General features: G+C 26.2%; 2 protein-coding genes across 9 annotated transcripts in view; both read left to right on the top strand.

Moving 5' to 3' along the window:
• The first annotated feature begins 37 nt into the window (after positions 1 to 37).
• Positions 38 to 12,941, top strand: LOC145188523 (ATP-dependent RNA helicase DDX54-like). The gene is made up of 29 exons (XM_090088013.1): positions 38 to 358; positions 584 to 683; positions 1,064 to 1,134; positions 1,376 to 1,427; positions 1,506 to 1,570; positions 1,768 to 1,836; positions 1,983 to 2,032; positions 2,331 to 2,372; positions 2,536 to 2,634; positions 2,760 to 2,822; positions 3,915 to 4,035; positions 4,528 to 4,564; positions 4,774 to 4,868; positions 6,128 to 6,185; positions 6,278 to 6,345; positions 6,455 to 6,539; positions 6,686 to 6,744; positions 6,914 to 6,986; positions 7,161 to 7,249; positions 9,136 to 9,265; positions 9,423 to 9,505; positions 10,074 to 10,138; positions 10,320 to 10,416; positions 10,599 to 10,638; positions 10,823 to 10,880; positions 10,981 to 11,082; positions 11,368 to 11,469; positions 11,921 to 12,006; positions 12,691 to 12,941. Exons 1-29 carry the CDS (start codon positions 92 to 94, stop codon positions 12,858 to 12,860), a joined length of 2,496 nt encoding a protein of 831 aa, XP_089944139.1. The 5' UTR covers positions 38 to 91; the 3' UTR covers positions 12,861 to 12,941.
• Positions 12,942 to 13,950: 1,009 nt separating this feature from the next.
• Positions 13,951 to 18,011, top strand: part of LOC145188522 (DNA annealing helicase and endonuclease ZRANB3-like) — an 18,292-nt gene continuing 14,231 nt past the window's right edge. For 5 of the 8 annotated variants that reach the window (XR_016452418.1, XR_016452419.1, XM_090087097.1 and 2 more), the window contains exons 1-7: positions 13,954 to 14,094; positions 14,306 to 14,324; positions 14,884 to 15,062; positions 15,278 to 15,521; positions 15,603 to 15,736; positions 16,446 to 16,515; positions 16,908 to 16,982. Coding sequence is in view for 6 of the 8 variants with exons in the window: in XM_090087097.1 (XP_089943223.1) it covers positions 13,988 to 14,094; positions 14,306 to 14,324; positions 14,884 to 15,062; positions 15,278 to 15,521; positions 15,603 to 15,736; positions 16,446 to 16,515; positions 16,908 to 16,982 (828 nt within the window). In the remaining 2 variants the exon portion in view is untranslated. Of the gene's footprint in view, positions 14,095 to 14,289; positions 14,325 to 14,883; positions 15,128 to 15,277; positions 15,522 to 15,602; positions 15,737 to 16,445; positions 16,516 to 16,907; positions 16,983 to 18,011 lie in introns of all 8 variants that reach the window. The other 3 variants (XM_090087101.1, XM_090087100.1, XM_090087099.1) reach the window with 2 other exon arrangements.

The raw sequence follows: 18,011 nt of genomic DNA, 5'->3' as shown, positions 1-18,011 counted from the left end.
GGAACTGGATAATATTACAATACATTCTTTTTTTTTATTATTTGAAATTAACCATTACTTTTTATTGATCTTAGAGTATAAAAACATAATAATGGGCAAACCTAAGGGTTCTTCCAAACAAAAAAAGAAGTTTCCGTCCCACACTAATAATAGAATTGAGAAATCAAAGAAAGCTGGTGTGCATAAAAACAAAAACAAAAAAAATGTTTATAAAAAGTTTGTGAAAAATGATGAAAACACCAACAATGGTGACCCTTTAATGAAGGTTAAGCCAAGTAAAAGATCTTTTCAGAAGAAAAAAGATGATTCAGAAGATGAAGGCTTTGAAATAGCTAATGAAAATATCATGATAAAAGAGGTATGTTGGGTTAAATGCTCTTTTACAAATATTCATTTGTACATAACCTAAAAATTTAATTTTGGCATTAAAAAATTATTGTTAGATATTTAAAATGTGCAAAAAAATATCAAATTTTCTACTTGTTCATAGGGGCTATATAGTTATGATGAAATGCTAAATTGAAGATTGACTTTAACTTCTCTTTTTTTAATATTTAAAAAATGTTTTCTATATTTAATTTAGAATAATTTAACACCAGATTATGATGATAAATTAGAAGTAGGTGACTTAGCTAAAGAACAGCGAAAGAAACAAAAGAAAACTGGTGGATTCCAATCCATGGGTAAAAGCTATTTTTAATCATGTTTAAAAAAAAAAACTGTTTAACTAGTTTGTGTAGCTGGATATTGAAAAGTTTTTGGTTCCAATTTCACTTTGATCTCTGAAAAAAAAAAAGGTTTTGTTTGCGAATTTAAATTATTTTCCATTTTTTAATAATAATTTGCATATTGTATTAAAAAGCTAATCTTCAACATATTATTTTTCACCAGTTACATTTCACCCTCAGCAAATAAAGATTATAGTTTAGATTTGGAGTGTGAGAAAAAATAATTGTATAAATTTTGTATAAAAAACAATTGGCAACAAACTACAAAAGCATTAAGTGCCAATCCTTAAAAATTTACCAATATTGTCTTTTGAAAATTCACAAATTGTTTTCAGGATTTTCTTATGCAATCTATAAAGGAATCATTCGAAAAGGTTATAAAGTTCCTACTCCTATTCAGAGAAAGGTAAACAATCAAGATTTTGTAGATTTTGTTCTGTAGGTGGGTCACAATTATTTTATGGCTGATACTGTTTGAAAACAAATTTCTGTCTACTTGCGTTTTTACATATATGTTTTTAAATATTTGTTTTCATATATTTGTATTTGTATATTTGTTTTTATATTATTAATTTTATATATTTGTTTCTGTATTATTAGTTTTATACATTTGTTTTTACATTTTAGTTTTTTATATATCTTTTTAGACTATTCCTGTGCTAATGGATGGCAAAGATGTTGTGGCAATGGCAAGAACTGGTAAAATAAGCTGATTACTATATTAATGATTGATTTAAAAAGACCTGTAATCTGGAGTTTTTCTTGTCTTTATATTAGGGTCTGGAAAAACAGCTGCATTTCTTCTTCCTCTTTTTCAGAAATTACAGACTCATTCTACCAAAGTATTTTTATGTTTTAAATTTTTTTCAGTTAAAGCTAAAAAAGCTTCAGTTAAACTTTTTTTATTTAGTATCAATATTTTTATATTTTATCAATATATTTTGTTGTCATTGTACTTAGCTACCATTATATTTTGTTAGGTATATTTTTTATATATACTTTTTGTTTCACTAACTTTAAAAGTAGCTTTTGTGACTAGGGTGCACGAGGTTTAATTCTATCTCCTACAAGAGAACTTGCAATTCAAACATTAAAATTTACTAAAGAGGTAATTTTAGAGTAATTTGATTTTAAATATTCGTTTTACTTGTTATTTTTTGTTTTATTTTTTGTGCATTTGAATTGCTGCTGTTTTTAAGTTCTTGAACTTCACTTTTTAAGTCTCTTGGATTTCACTTCTTTTTCTTTTTTTAGTTAGGGAAATATACAACATTAAAGTCAGCCATTATACTTGGAGGTGACAGGTATGCTTTTAGACAATATAATCTGTATAAATACTGCTTTGAATAGATTATTTTATTTTGATATACAATTCTTATATTAGAGATTTTTATCTTGAGAGGGAAGAAAATACTGCACTTACTTGTGTATCTAAAAGTGAAGAATTAATTATGGGTTTTATGCGTTATTGATTTTTAAGTTTATTGAGTTACTAAGTTACAAAGTGTTTGTGATCATTTTGAAATTCTTTTCTGATTAAAGTTTATTTTTGTGTTTTTGTACAGAGCCATTAAATGTAAAATTATACTTTTTAATCTTTAGTTTAGAGGACCAGTTTGCAACATTTCATCAAAATCCTGACATGTATGTTAGTTAACATGCCCCACACACTCAATCCCCCCCCCCCCCTTTTTTTTTTTTTTTTTTTTGTCTTTAAATGAATAGAGGTACTCTAATGACATTATCAATTACAAATTCTCTTTTAATTATCTTCCTCATAACCTAATTTTTTTTTTGTTTATTAAAGCATTATTGCCACACCCGGTCGTTTTCTTCACCTACTAGTTGAAATGGAGATTAAAAGATTAGAATATATTGAATATGTGGTCTTTGATGAAGCTGATAGGTGATTTGATTGTCCCTTATATGCTGCATTTGATTGTCTAGTTTTAAGAAGTATGAAATACCAGTCATGTTTTTTAATGTGTTAGCATTTGTATACTATTTTTGACATTGTTACTTTGGATTTAGACTTTTTGAAATGGGTTTCAGTGAGCAGTTACATGAAATCATTGGAAGATTACCTGTATCAAGGTAATTTTGTACTAGATTATGCTAAATTATTTGGAAGTTCCTAATGTTTGTATTTCAAATTGAGTTTTTTTTTTTTTTTTTAGCGAGTTTAGACTCACTGTCATTTTATATGTAATTTAAAAAACTGATTTGTTGTAAAGAATTTCTTCTGTAAGTTTTTTTAAAAAGTTTTTAAAGAAAACACTTAAAACTTGCAAAATAAAGAATTTATTTTTGTGGCAAAACCATAAATATCAATTAACTTTCCATTCCTTTCAATTCAAAATTTCCCCATCAAAAATAAAATATTGCATTAACTCAAATCAAATATAATTTATAAATTCATTTGTGCTAACTGTAATGCTATATGAATAAAAGAGTAGAGGAATATCTTACATCACAAAAACTTCGCATACAACCTCCAATATATTCATGAAAAGTTTAATTGGTTTTATACTGTTACCAATGATTCTTTAAGCATTACATATAAGGTAGAAAATCATTTAGGCTTAAAACAAAAGAAGGTCATAACTTTACCCCAACATTTTTAGTTGTTTCCATATCTCTATCTCTATTGTTTCTTCAGCTGATAATTACAAATGAACTTCAGCTGATAATTACAAATAAACTTCAGCTGATAATTACAAATAAACGTCAGCTGATAATTACAAATAAACTTCAGCTGATAATTACAAAAAATGCTTGAAGGGTGATAAGGGGTTAACAAAAGTTGATCTAAGAATGCTACTTTCTTTTTTTTTAAAGCAGTTATATGGAAAACAAACTAAAAGAGAAATATTTAGACTTAAAAGTTGGTTTCTGCAATGACAAAAAAAAAAGGTTGTTTTTTTTTAAAAATACATCCACAAAGATTGCAACCAAAAAATGTAAAACTGTTTATACAGTCTCTAACACAAATTAGTTCTTATACAATCCATTACAAAGAGATTGCAACTAAAATTTAAAAAAAAAAAAAAATTTAAATAGTTTTATTTAAAATTTGAAAAATATTGTTCTTAAAAAAAAGTTCATAAACAAGAAAAAAATATGTACCACTTCAAGTGTTTAACATAAGTTGAAAAAATTTTATTTATTCATCTAAATTATTTTTAGACAAACTGTTTTGGTGTCAGCAACTCTTCCTAAAGTTTTAGTGGATTTTGCAGCTGCTGGTCTTACTGACCCAACTCTCATTCGACTTGACATTTATAATAAAATTAGTGACAAATTAAAGGTATTTTTTTCATTTTTGTATTTCTTGTTGTTCTTGTATAAACAAAAAAGATCATAAGAGAGAATATTTTTTTACTCATCAGTATGGCTTACACACATGCTATCATTTAAAAAATATTAACTAATAACCAATATTTGCTATAATACTTGCTTGCTTAACCAATATTTGCTGTAATACTTGCTTGCTGATAAAATGTTTTTAAAAAAGCATTTATATGCAAAAATAGCGCTTGATAATATTTTTTCTTCAGGTTCCAGGTTCCTAAACAATAAGTTGCAGGTTACAACTTCCTAAGCAAATGTTTAGGAAGTATGTAATTTGAAATCAAATATCACTAAGAAAGCATCATTTCAACATCTTGGTTCATTTCTGACTAAAACATAAATATTTTTCTAATTTAACTGCATAACATCCCTGAGAACTTGAGGAACAGGGATCCTCAGGTTCTCAGACATATTTTATTATTTCATGTTTTTTTTTTTTGTATTCTAGACAGCTTTTTTCCTGATACGACCAGCTGATAAACTAGGTAAATTTTGCTCATTTGTTTTTAGAAATCAATTTAAGATCAAGTTTAAAAACACAAAAAAATATCTGTTGGCTAAAAAGTGCTTGTGCTTTTTTTTCTATATCAATTTTTCATGGGAAAGACAATAAAAATATTATAGTTAAGACAATATAAACAATAATAAACAAGTTTAAATTTTTACATTTACAATAAATGTTATTTATTTTTAGCATGTCTGTTGCATGTTCTTCAAATATTAATCAAAGCTGATGAACAAACAGTTATTTTTGTTGCCACAAAACATCACGTTGAATACATACAACAGGTTAGTTTTTTATCTTCTGCTTAGAAAAAGGTGCCTTTTATGTTTTTTAATACTTCATTTTAACTTGTCTTTTTAAGGATTTATACCAGGTATTACAACATTTGAAAAAATTTGAAAATTTGTCATGCACAATCATTTAATATGTGCTATTCATTGATCACTCTGTGTAGTTGATGGGTATTTTCCAAAATTTATCCATATACAGCAATTAATTAGCTTTCTCCAACTCAATTGTTCATTTGAAACCATTAAACTTTTTTGAATCTGTAAATGTAGGTTTGTACATGTTTGAACATGAATGCCAGTTACTTGTTTGCTTCAATTCAATTATTGAGGCTTTTTTTATTTATTACTCTATCCTAAAAAACACTGTTTACCATTTTATGAAGCATAAATTAGTAATATGTTTTTTTAGTTTCAGAACCAGTTTGATTTTTAATTTAATTCATTTTTTTCTGATTATATGCTTTTCAGTATTTACAGTTTTTCAGTTTTGTTAAAAAAGTAACAATTTAAACAAAATTTTTATGAAATTTTTAAAATTTCTGATGAATTGATATAATTCTTAGTTAACCACAAGCAAGTTTTTGTTTTGTAATTTTTTTTTTATTAACCTTTTCCATACAAATTAAATTTGAACTTGGGGACCAAAATGGATGGAATAAATTTTGCAATAAAAGCAAAAGGTTGCAAACATTTTAAAAAATAATATAGCACCTGTTCTATTTACACTAGGATGATGAAACAAAAACTAAATTAACGAGAATTGAATTTTTTATAAGCCTATAATAGTTTTATTGCTATTTAATTTATTTTTCTGATAAAAAAATTCAAGATAAAGTTATGAATTCAAAAAAAAAAAAGAATCAAAACCAATGAAAAAACTTTAGAATTACTACTTACATTTATCGAATATGCATTCTTCAATATTTTACATGTATTAAAAGTCTATTTTACACTACTTATGTATGTACACTAATGAAGAGTCTTTATAATAATTAAAATTTCACTTGTGGGTGCCAAGTCTCAAAACAACCATCAACATCAACAATCATTTTTATTATCTACACATGTTTTTCATACTTCTAAGATATTGTTAAGTCGATTAGATTACATATAGCTCATCTTAAATAATAAGCAATATAACATCAATATTTTTAATGACATCATATGTCGTTTTTTGTTGGGCTAAGTATACTTGCAATGATACCATGTGTTGGCTTTCGTACAATAAAGCTTAAAGTCATAACTGTTTTTAGATACTAACTCATGCTGGCATCAGTTGTTCTTACATATATTCTTCACTTGATCAAACAGGCTAGTAAAGTTATGAAATATTAATGCTGTATTTTTTGTAATTACATGTTTATATTTTTAAATAATTTATGTTAAAAAAAATTTTAAACTAGCTCGAAAAATCAACTTGGCTAAATTTCAAAAGAAGGCAACAAAAGTTTTAATAGTAACTGATATTGCTGTAAGTTTTATTTGTATAAATACTTTTTTTTATCTTTTTTTTTTTTTTTTTTTATAAAAATCATTATTAGCTATAATTTATTTAATTCATTAAGTTTATTTTACTATAGGCTCGGGGTATTGACATACCAATGCTGGACAATGTTATAAATTATGATTTTCCATCTAAACCAAAATTGTTTGTTCACAGAGTTGGTAAAATGGTTAATTTTTTTTTATATTAATAAATAAATTAAAGAAAATTTTTTCTTTTTTAATTTCAAACTTTTGTTTACTTTCTTTCAATTTAAAATAAGAAGAATAAAGTTTACTCTTTAATTTTAACTATGTATTATTTCTAGGTCGTGTTGCAAGAGCTGGACGAGCTGGAATGGCATACTCCTTTGTACAAAAAGATGAGGTAATACTTAGTTCAGCCTGCAAATCTTTTTTAACTTGCTATTGTATTATTGCAAAGTTTTTTAATAGCTGTTTGAAGTTGTTCTTTTGTTTTTTTTTCTCATTATTTACATTTTTTGGATTCTAAACATTTAGATTAATTTTGTTATTACTAACTTTAATTTTCATAGATGGCATTTTTGATTGATCTTCATCTTTTCTTAACACAGCCGATTAAGTTTTCTAATGAGAATGTTCAAGAAGGTAACTAATCAAGAATAACGTAATGTAAATGTCAAACTGTGTTTTACTGCAAGTTGGTAGCTTGCAAGTTGCAAACTTTCGGTTTATAAAAGTGAAAAAAAGTTTATTTTTAAAAAAATTCAGAGCAAAAAATTTAAAGATTTTATTAAAATTTTCATTTTAATTTTGATATAGAAGATGGTTTGATAGGAACTGTACCCCAGTCAGCTTTGGTAGCACACCAAGATTTTATTAATAATACAACTGCTATTAATTCAACACTGGTTAGTTAATTTATTTATAAACTTTCTTTATCTTGTTTTATGATTAATTTATTTTAAAAAATTTTTAAAAATTTACTATTTAAGTTAAAAAGTGAGAAGTTTTTACATACACTACCGACAATTAATTTGAGACCAGATGAGAAAACAGTAATTCTAGTAAAAATCAATTAAATCTATCAGTTATATTTTCGTTTATGTTTTTTTCGATCTTAGTGAATAAAGAAACTACAAATTAGTTCATGAAATATACTTTATTTAGTTTTCTTCACAAATATTTTTAAACAAATAGAAAACTTAACAAACATGAAAAAGTTAAATTATAAGGTCTTTATTATTTCGCACAAGTTTCAAACTTTGCGTTCATCAAAATAACCACCACGTTTCTTCATTACTGCTTCACATATTCTTGGCATACGAAAGATTAATTTGTTTAAAGTTTCCATGGTTACAGCTTTCCAATCCTTTTGCAGTAACTCCCATAAATGTTCCTCAGATTTTAATTGGAATTTCTTCACATACCGGTCAATTTCATCCCAAAGAAGTTTAATGGGATTGAGGTCTGGTGATTGCGCCGGCCACTCCATAAAAGTAAGGGTTTTTTCTTGTACTAGTTGATTCAGATAATTTGTACAAAATTTAGATTTGTGCTTTGAGTCATTATCTTGCATAAAAACAGGCTGGCGTCGAACTACCATTCGATGAGCAGATGGAACGGCATGATTCTCCAAAATTTCTCTGTATTGCTCCTTTTTCATAATTCCACGAACTCTGATCAAATCTCCTATTTTGTGACCTACAAAACAACCCCATACCATTATTGAACCTCCTCCATGGTTAACAGTAGGCACAATGCACTGCGGAATGTAACGTTCATTCTGGTGCCGGCGTACAAATATTCTTCTCTTGTTGCTTAATAATTCAAACTTGGACTCATTGCTCCATACTACTGCTTTCCATTGACTTATTATCCAGTTGGCATGTTTGCGACCCCATTGTAGTCGTTTTACCTTATTTGCTTTCCTTAGCAACGGTTTTTTGGCAGCTACGCGCCCTCAAAGTCCAGCTTTCATCAATTGGTTTCTTATTGTCCCAACACAAACAAGTTTTTCAGCAGTTTCATGGTATTCTCTCACTATTTGTGGAGCTGTTAATTTTCTGTTTGACATAGATAATCTCGTAATACAACGATCACCATGTTCATCTATCTTTCTAGGCTGTCCAGGTCATGGTAAGTCACAATATTGACCAATTTCCTTCAAATGCTTGATTTTATTGTGAACTCCTGTCGTTGATATTTTTATTCTTTTTGTAATTTTTTTTTCTGAAACACCTTCTTCATCAAGTAAAACAATGCGAACTCTCTGTTCAAAGCTTAATTCTTGAACTGGAGCCATTTTAGTACAACAAAATAGAAACTAAAAAAAAATAAACAGCTCAAACCATACAATATTTGTATATTATTTGAAAGTCATAATATACTATATTGGATCTACATAAAGTATCTACAAGAAGCTACCAATGAGAAAAATTATATTTTCAATATCAATTACAAGTCATTAATCAAAATTAAGTAACAGTTAAAAATAATACTTGTATTGTCTTTTATGCTGGAAGAACTCAGCACATACACTTTTGTATACTTTTGTACATAAGAAAATTTTTGGGTGCAAAAATGCCCATATCCTATTCTATCCACATATTTATTGTGCTCTATTTATTTTTGATCCAAAAATAAAGAAGTGCAATTTTTTATAATCAGATATTTTTATTTTTGAGATGTAACCGTATTTAACCACTGGTCTCAAATTAATTGCCGGTAGTGTATTTACATGTGTATATCTGTGTGTTTGTGGGAATTGGATTAATAACAAAATTTTTTCTCCCAGCAATCAATGTATACTGTGATGATGAATGGTTATAAACAGTACACTAAGTCACGAGAGAATGCTTCTACAGCTTCCATAAAGCGTTCCAAGGAATTAAACTATGCATCAGTATCTAATCATCCTATATTTAGTAGGTAGATAAAATTATAATTACTTTTTTTTTTTTTTTTTTTTTTTTTTTTAAGTAATGTTAAACTATTGTTGCTTGTTTTAAAAGGAAATAATTCTTAATAATTGAAAAATAGACCATGTGATTTTTTAAAGAAACATTCATACACTGTTTATAGATAAAAAATCAGCATCTGATACAAGTGAATCTGCTCAGCTGTCTAAACTTTTACTTGACTTGCAGAATTTCAAGCCAAAGCTAGTAAGGATATTGTCTTTTTTTATTTTTGTAAAATTTACTTTGTAATAATTTTATAGGTCATCAAATAAAATAGTATTAATGACATTTATAAAAAAATTTCCATCTCTATTAAAAATTCAATTATACAAAAGTAGTATACCATCAAAGTTGTAACATGTTACTTTAGGACAGATATTTTCAGTTTGTTTTATCATACAACTGGTTTAATAGTGATTTAGCATTTGACAGTTAATAATGGTTATTTGGCAGATGAGACATTAGTATCATACAGTAAGAAGACTAGTGCAACAGTATTTAAAAAAATATCTTTAATTTTCTTATTATAAACTTTTACTATAAATTTTTTAAATAAAATACAAAAAGTAGAGAGAATAATGAAAAAGTGAACAGAGAGTTTTGTAAATAAAAGTTATTTTAACATTTATTTCTGTATTTAATTTTTTCATTTTGTATATGTTTTATTTTTTTCTCAGAATTCTGTAAAGAGTTCTATAAAGTTTAAAAATGAATTGAACGAAATTGTTATCTGAAGTTTGCTGAACTTATCTTTGCTTATTTTTGCTTACAGACAGTTTTTGAGACTATGAATACAAAGAAGTCAAAAGAAACTGAAAATGTAATGAAGAATAAAAGGTTAGAATTTTGCTTTTTTTAAATTTTTGTTTAAATATTTTTTAGGCTTAATTATTTTATTTACAAAAAACCTTTTTTTGAGTATGTTTCTGTAAACTAGATATTATTTATCATTTAGCATCTTATTGCAGAGTTCTAATGATCATATTCTTATCCCAGTGTAAATTTTTTTTTTACATAGACTTTATCATACTGATGTTATTGAACATTGCAAAGCTAAATCCAAAAATGTTTTGTCAATTGAATCTACAAACATTCCTGCAGAATCTTTAGCTGATGTAACTAATTTTGTGTAAAGATTTCTATTGATTAAAATTTCCAGATCTGAGCATAAAATGGACTTTAACTTTTAAAGAACAACCTAATATATTCAATGGTTATTTGAACTGTACATAGAGAAAAAGCTATTAAATGGGTTATTTCTAGAAGTTAATCTGTATAACTGTGTTATCATTTTCAGGATAAATATGTGGCTGATGTCTTCTCAGTGAATAAAAATGGTTTGTATTTATAAGTTTGTGTGTGCTTTTCCCAGATTTTTTTTCATCTGAGAATGTCTTATTAGTGCAATAAACGATTTATTTTGATAACTTTTTTGCAAAACCATTTGAAAAATGCTTAATAATTCTCTATCAAATTATCCTTTGATGATAAATTTTTGTTCTTATGAATTATCTTTTCTAGCATACAAAGACGAAAACTATATACCTCATCAGTCCACTGATATCGACAGGGAAAAGGGGCAAGTAGATTTAAACTCTGTGTCGTTAAAAGTGTCTTATAAATATTATTCTTGTTTGAAATATTTTCACCAATTCATTATTCTAACTTGATTTTAATAGGTTCAAATTAAGTTCATTTGAAAAAGAAGCAAAAAGTGTTTCATTAGAAGTATCTTCTGATGATCGGGTGACAATGAGAACTCAAAAAGCTGCCAAAAAATGGTATTAAAATTAATCAATTTTCTGTTTGTCCTTTAAGAAATTTAAAAAGAATACCTTTCACCTTCAGTTAAAATTTTGATCATAATGTTTAGTATGTGAGTTTCTATGTTGCTTCTATTTGTTGTTTTTTTTGTGATTGTGAGAGGGGGCATCTTCTGATTTTTTCTTTTTTCCTTTGTTTTAAATGTAATTTATAAAGGATTTTGTTGACATTCTCCTTTTTATTTTTCTTTATTTCAGTTTTATACTAAAAACAAATTCTTCGTTGTTTAACAAATTTTTTAGGGACAGAAAACGTAAAAGGTTTGTCTCAACTGTAGGAAGCAGTTCGAAGAAGATTAAAACTGAAAGCGGCAACTATATTTCAGCATCATACAAATCCAATGCGTATCTTTTCATGAGTCAGCTTAGTAGTCTAGAAGTAATATGAAGTAAACTTTAATAATAGTATTGCCTCACTTTCAGGCATTTTGTTCAATAAAAAACCAACAACATCCATTAATGAACTTTCAGCTTGTAAAAAAGAAAAATATTTTGATTTATTGTTTGTTCAGTGAAATAACACTAAAAAAGACTCTGTAATACTTTTGCACTGTAACTAATGCTTTAAAAAGGGAAGCTTAGTTAATGAAAATTTGTTATCATTGTAATATAGAGACTGGTGTAAGTACAAATTTGCTTCTTAATTCTTTTTGATTGTAATATACTTGTTATTTTTTTGCTTCATCTCATTTACATGCACCACCCCTTAAAAGCTTGATTTTTTTTTTTTAAAAGTAAGTAGGTTGTATTTTATTTAACATTCTGAATAAAACATAGTTTTTCTTAACAATAAAAGTTATAATCAATGGATCAAGAAACGCCATACTACTACAAATGATGATGAAACACCTAATTATAAAAGTGGAAAATTTAAACATAAAGGTATGATTTTTATTGTACTGTTGTCTCTAATCTAAAGGTTTTGATTCATTTTCTAATCAATGTAAAATTTAAATGAGATGAAATATTAGATTTCATTAAAAATTATAACTTTTTACAGCTATTAATTTGTACCCTGTTCCTATGTGTTGTAAATACTAGGAACAAGGTACACAACAAATCCATTATATGGACAGATGTTTACCCTCCTATTCAGTGTTTTTCCCATATTATGTATTTCAAATGAAAATGAAGCTATATTTAAAACCATCCAATATTGATTTTGACAATATCAAGTAAGTGCAACAATTTAACCAACACATTAGATAAAACATTAAATCATTTTCCCCTCAGCTTTACAAAGTTTTTCTGTGTCATATTTATGTTTCAAAATGATAGTTTTGCTCATCATATTTTTATGACAGTAAGAATTCTCACTGAACTTTGTCTTATCATTAGAATACTTTAACATGAACATAATAAGCCTGCTTTAAGTTAATCTAACCACATTGTATTCATAAATTAAATGTACAAAAGAAAGTTATTATATCATCAGGTTAAAAAATTCACCCATTTCAAAACTAAAAGTTCCATCATTAGAAAGTAGCTTATTTACTTTAGTGCTTTATAGTCAATCATGTTAGGTTTTATAATTTTGTAGTTGTATAATTTTATGGTTTGTTTTAGGTAAAGCAAAACAAAAAACTCAAGTCAACATGAAAGCCTCCAACAAGAAACAAATGAAGGGAGTTTTAAAATCAAAGGATCAAATAATCAAAAGCAGAATGTCTGCAGGGAAAAAGAAGTTTGCTGGAAAAAATAGAAATAAAATGAATCCAAAGAAACCACGCTATTAAGCAACCAAATAAACAATCTATAGCAACTTGTCATTAACTGCAAAATTTTGATACGTTATGAAATAATACCTTATGAAATGATACCTTGCCTTTTTTTCTCTAATTTATTGTTTCACTCAATAAAATCACTTAATGGTATTTTGTTTTTCCTTCCTTTAAGTAATTATTTTAAGAAAAAAATGATAGTATCCAATTATTTTTATTATTTTGTTTTTTGAAATGATTATGTTAGAGAAGAATACTTTTTGTAAATATCAAGAGTTCAATTGATTCAATCCTTTTAGTGATAAGTAATATATATTCCCTTTCATAACAAGTAATAAAAATATTAATAGACGTTATATGATTAGAATAAAAACTATAATAGCAGTAATAACAATATCAATTTTAGAGTAAAAACGATAATTTTAAGTTTAAAAAAGTTTTATTTTTATTGCATTCAGTATATGTACATGTTCTGCAAAAACTCTTTTTTTGGAAACTTTTTAATTAAAACTATACTTATATATTTATAACTATTTATAGTTATAAACAAAATTTATTTTGCTAAAAAGTTATTCAAGTTTTTTTTTATTTATGAACTAATAGATGGTCTTTATTAGGATTTTTTTTTTAATTGAAAAGAACTGCTGAATGATTTCTTTTTAAAATTATTTGCTTGTTTTCAAGAAAAAAGTACATTCTTATTCCCAAATGAGTTTTATGATAATGATCTTAATCATATGAGGAATAGTGATAAGACAAACTTTGACAACATAATCTAGGAAAAACCTTTTGAAGTAACTTTTTCAAACCAAAATAACATTAATAGTTCTATGATTTCAATGACTGTTGAGACCACCTAATAGTCACATTTTATATATCACATACCATAATCATCAAGTGGAAACACTGAAACTCAGGTAACTGAGTCTAAAAATTTTTTGTAATATTTTTGAACAAAAATAATTTGTAAATGTAAGAAAAATAGCAGTTATGTGAGATGAATATTATATATAATAAATGTATGAACTAAATAGTATGAGATAAATAATGTGATAAATGATATATGAGGAAAAAAAAAAAATTCTACTTTTGATGTTTTTGCTTTAGTGAAAATAAAACAAAAAAATTCAAGTTTTAGCACAATGTCTAAGGACCATATTTCATTATGCTTTTTACCTAAACATATGCGCAAGTCATTGACAAATTTTCAAAAGAAAGGTATACAGTTTGGAATTAGAAAGAATGGCAGGTTTGTTTATTTTATGTTTTTCGATTTTACTGAAGTATAATTTGTTGTACAATTTTGCTTCATGATTAATAGTTTTACATTAAAAATGTTTTTTTAAAACCAACAAATGGAATATCTCTTTATTGGCCTTTAATAAAAAAGCTTCATTGAATAAAATTATTTTCATTTATTATATTTTACTTATTACTTATTTAGTTTAAATATTTTTCAGAGTTCTCATTGGTGATGAGGTAATTTTACTTTGTGTTAATTATTTTTATTACAAAAAGTGAACAAAATGCTTTTATTTAAGTTTTCCTAATTTTTCCATTTTGTTTTAATTTAATGAAATATATATTAAAGAACAACTTGCATACCAATTGTATTGCAAAATATGATTTTTTATTTTTTATTTTTTTGAATTTTTAAATTTATTTTTAAAATCATCAACCAAATAAATATTTTTCAAGAACAAATCTTAAGATAAAAGGGTTTTACAATAATTGATTAATTTAATCACCATCAGCCTTTAGAAAAATTCAGTAGTGTTGTATTATCTATACAGCACTACTGAATTTTTTTAAATTGCTTGAAAATAGGTTGTTACTGGATACAAAACTACTGAAAAAAAATTCAGTAGTGTTGTATTACCGTAACAACCTATTTCCAAACATTTGTCATTTTGTATGACGTAACATTTAAATAAATCTTCTGCCTAAATTAATTTAAACAAGTGTTTTATAGCAAAATGTTTGTAAATGTTTATGTGAAAACCATAGTTCTTTATACTCCATTAACTTATTTTTTTAGATGGGTTTGGGGAAAACTCTTCAAGCTGTTGCTATAGCATACTATTACTTTAGCAAGTGGCCTTTACTGATTATTGCTCCATCTTCACTACGATATAATTGGGTTAATGAACTTGAAAATTGGTTACCATTTTTACAACCTGGCGATATTAACATGATAAGGAGCTTTGCTGATATCAAGTCGGATATTACTTTCATTTCTGTTTTAAGTCTTAGATGTGATTGTTCTTTGATGTCTTTTAAAAGTATGTCCAGAACTTTTATGTATTTGTTTGCACTTACTAATTATATGATTATTTTGTTAGCTGTAGCAGAATTTCTGGGCTATGCTCCAGCATTTATCATGTTAGTTTCTAATCCAAAAAAGCTTTTATTATTTCATATTTGTTTTTTAGTCAGATGGCTTGTTCTAAAGTCACTATAATCAGTTATGGCTTGATTAGTATTTCTCATGGCTTTAAGAATGTTAAAGTTTCAGAACTTATAGCTAAATCAAATTTCGGTGTTGTTATTGTTGATGAATCTCACTATTTAAAAAATATGAAGGCCATCCGCACTAAGGAAATTTTAAACTCTCTCAAAGGGATTGCTCATATAATAATGTTGTCAGGAACCCCGTCTTTGTCTCGTCCAGAAGAAGTAAATATCATACTAGTTTTTTAAAAATCTTTTCTAAACAAATATTGATTCTGTTTTTTCAATTCTTATGCAATCATTTAGTTGTATCCACAACTTCACCTCCTACAACCAACTATATTTAGCAATTTCCACCAGTTTGGTGAAAGATTCTGTGGTGGTTATTTTGAAGCTGTACGTGCACGTGGAGGACAAATATACAATACATTTCAAACAAGGTACACACACATATAGATAGAGATAAAGATAGATAGATGATATATTTGCAGACTTGTTTTGTAAAAAGGAAACTCTTTCATTTTATTTGAAAAAAGTCAGTCTTTCAGTTTACAAAAATTTTTCCGAATCCAAAATGAATGCACTGAAATAAACAGTTATTATTTCTCGGTACTCAAAAAAACCAAACAAGAACTTCCATTCTAAATGTAATAATTACCTTTGTTTGACTGATTTTTTTCAGATTTTAAATCCATAACAGTAAAAAATGTTATAATAGTATTTATATAGTGAAAATTTTAAAATGCATTTTTGCTGTTTATCAGCCACTTTTTTGTTAGAAGTTATGTTAAGTAATTATTTGTTATGGTTTTTATTGTAGATTGAAATAGATTAAGAGTAGAATAAAATTTCTTTAACTTAAGTTTAAAAATGAAAAGTTTTTAATTTGAAAATTTTACTTATTATATAGAAAAGAATATATATATATATACATATATATATATACATATATATATATATATATATATATATATATATATATATATATATATATATATATATATATATATATATATATATATACATACATATATATGTATATATGCAGGAAAGTTCTGAACTACGCAAATTTTTTTTCAAATATTATTACAGAAAAGAAAGTAATTAAAGCTATTAGAAAGAAATGTTTTTAAAATGATGTTTATTTAGGGGAGCTTCAAATTTAGATGAGCTAAACAGCTTGCTTAAGAACATAATGATCAGGAGATTAAAAAATCAGGTTTGATTTTAAAGTTAATTTTATTTGGACTGCAAAGATTAACAAGCAATTAACTTACTGACTTCATCCAATCATTAAGTTAATATTTTTAAATTTAGAGTTTTAGAATATCTCATAAGCTGTAAAATAATTTGTGGTAAAAAATTCATAATGTAAAATATTTCATTTGCTATTTTCTATTATTTATTTTATTTTTTAATATTTTTACAACTTTATTAGCTTTTTAAACTAAATAATTGCTACATTAATAGTTTTTACTTCTTTTTAAGTTTAAACATACTCTTGTATTTTAAGTTTAAACATACTTTTACTTGTATTTTTAAACAGGATTTGCAGTACACTTGTATTTAAATGACCTTTGCATATTTATTGATATTATTTTATTTTGTCAGGTACTTCAAGAACTTCCATCTAAAAGAAGATCAAAGATTATTTTTGAAATTCCTGACAGTAACAAATACAAAAAGGTAAAAATAAAAAAAAATTTATGAGTTATCAATGTGATAAGTAATTTCAATATTCTTTTAAATCAAAATGTTAATTAAAGATTGATTTTAGGTAAAAATAGTAAATGCTTGCTGTAGTTTAGTAAGAGTTATTTTCAAAAGGGTCAAATAGAAATGAATAAGAAAACTTTAGTTATATTTTTTGGTATGTGGTTAACTTTTAACTAATTTGTTTTGCTACTAAGCTGCTGTCATTCTTTTAGTGATATCTTTAAAATTTGTTTGATTTTATCTTAATCTTTACTTACATGATATTTATTTTTTATTACATTTTATTGTTTCCTGATATTATCTATCACGTTGATAAAGTTTAACTTTTTTTCTGCTGTTTGAAGTTTGAGGTCAGGTTTAAAGTAATTTGCTGAATTTACAAATGGCATCAAATTGCCTTTTTCTGTTAATTTAGGGGTTTGACCCTGATGCTAAAAATGTGTACCAGTAGGATGAGGCTCCACTCTATACAGCTAGAAAGACCCAGGAATGGCTCTTTCATGTCTCTTTTTTGGGAGAAAGTTTTGTGGCGTAGTTAGATATGATGAACACAAATGGGTTGTGTGGATCTTAAAGATGGTTAGCTTTTACTTGGTCAAGAAAGATGATGTACGAAATATCTATTTTTCCTTTTTTTTTATGAACAGCTGAGCTAAGGATAAATTTGGCCAGTCTGAACAAAGCTAACTGTTGGAGAAAAGTATGTCATAAACCTACATCTGTTAGAGCAGGAAAAAAGTGTTTTTCCTCCCTTTCACATCGATGTACTCTTAATGAACCAATTCATTAAAGCTCTTTATATAGAGGGCAACTGTTTCAAGTGCATTATTTCTGAATTTCTTGCTATGAGTTGCAACAGAAATGCTGGTGTTGTTGATGCAGCCAAAATCAGAAAGTTAAGACTCACAGTTTACAAATTCAATGATTGGCATAGAGAAAAGCTCAGATGACTGACATAGAGAAAAGTTCAAATCTTTTGTGGATGTTGTGAAAAACATT

Source organism: Hydra viridissima, unplaced genomic scaffold (assembly GCF_058129835.1).
Source record: "Hydra viridissima isolate aposymbiotic clone 2 unplaced genomic scaffold, HvirCarnegie_v1 scaffold_5, whole genome shotgun sequence".
Taxonomy (NCBI): domain Eukaryota; kingdom Metazoa; phylum Cnidaria; class Hydrozoa; order Anthoathecata; family Hydridae; genus Hydra; species Hydra viridissima.
Note: the sequence above shows the minus strand (reverse complement) of the source record. Positions and strands in the feature narration are given on the sequence as shown.

Coding starts and splice junctions, on each gene's coding strand:
- LOC145188523 (XM_090088013.1), top strand. CDS start 92: ATGGGCAAACCTAAGGGTTCTTCCAAACAAAAAAAGAAGTTTCCGTCC. Junction 9,266..9,422: donor ATCTAATCATCCTATATTTA/GTAGGTAGATAA, acceptor CACTGTTTATAG/ATAAAAAATCAGCATCTGAT. Junction 11,083..11,367: donor CAAAAAGCTGCCAAAAAATG/GTATTAAAATTA, acceptor CAAATTTTTTAG/GGACAGAAAACGTAAAAGGT.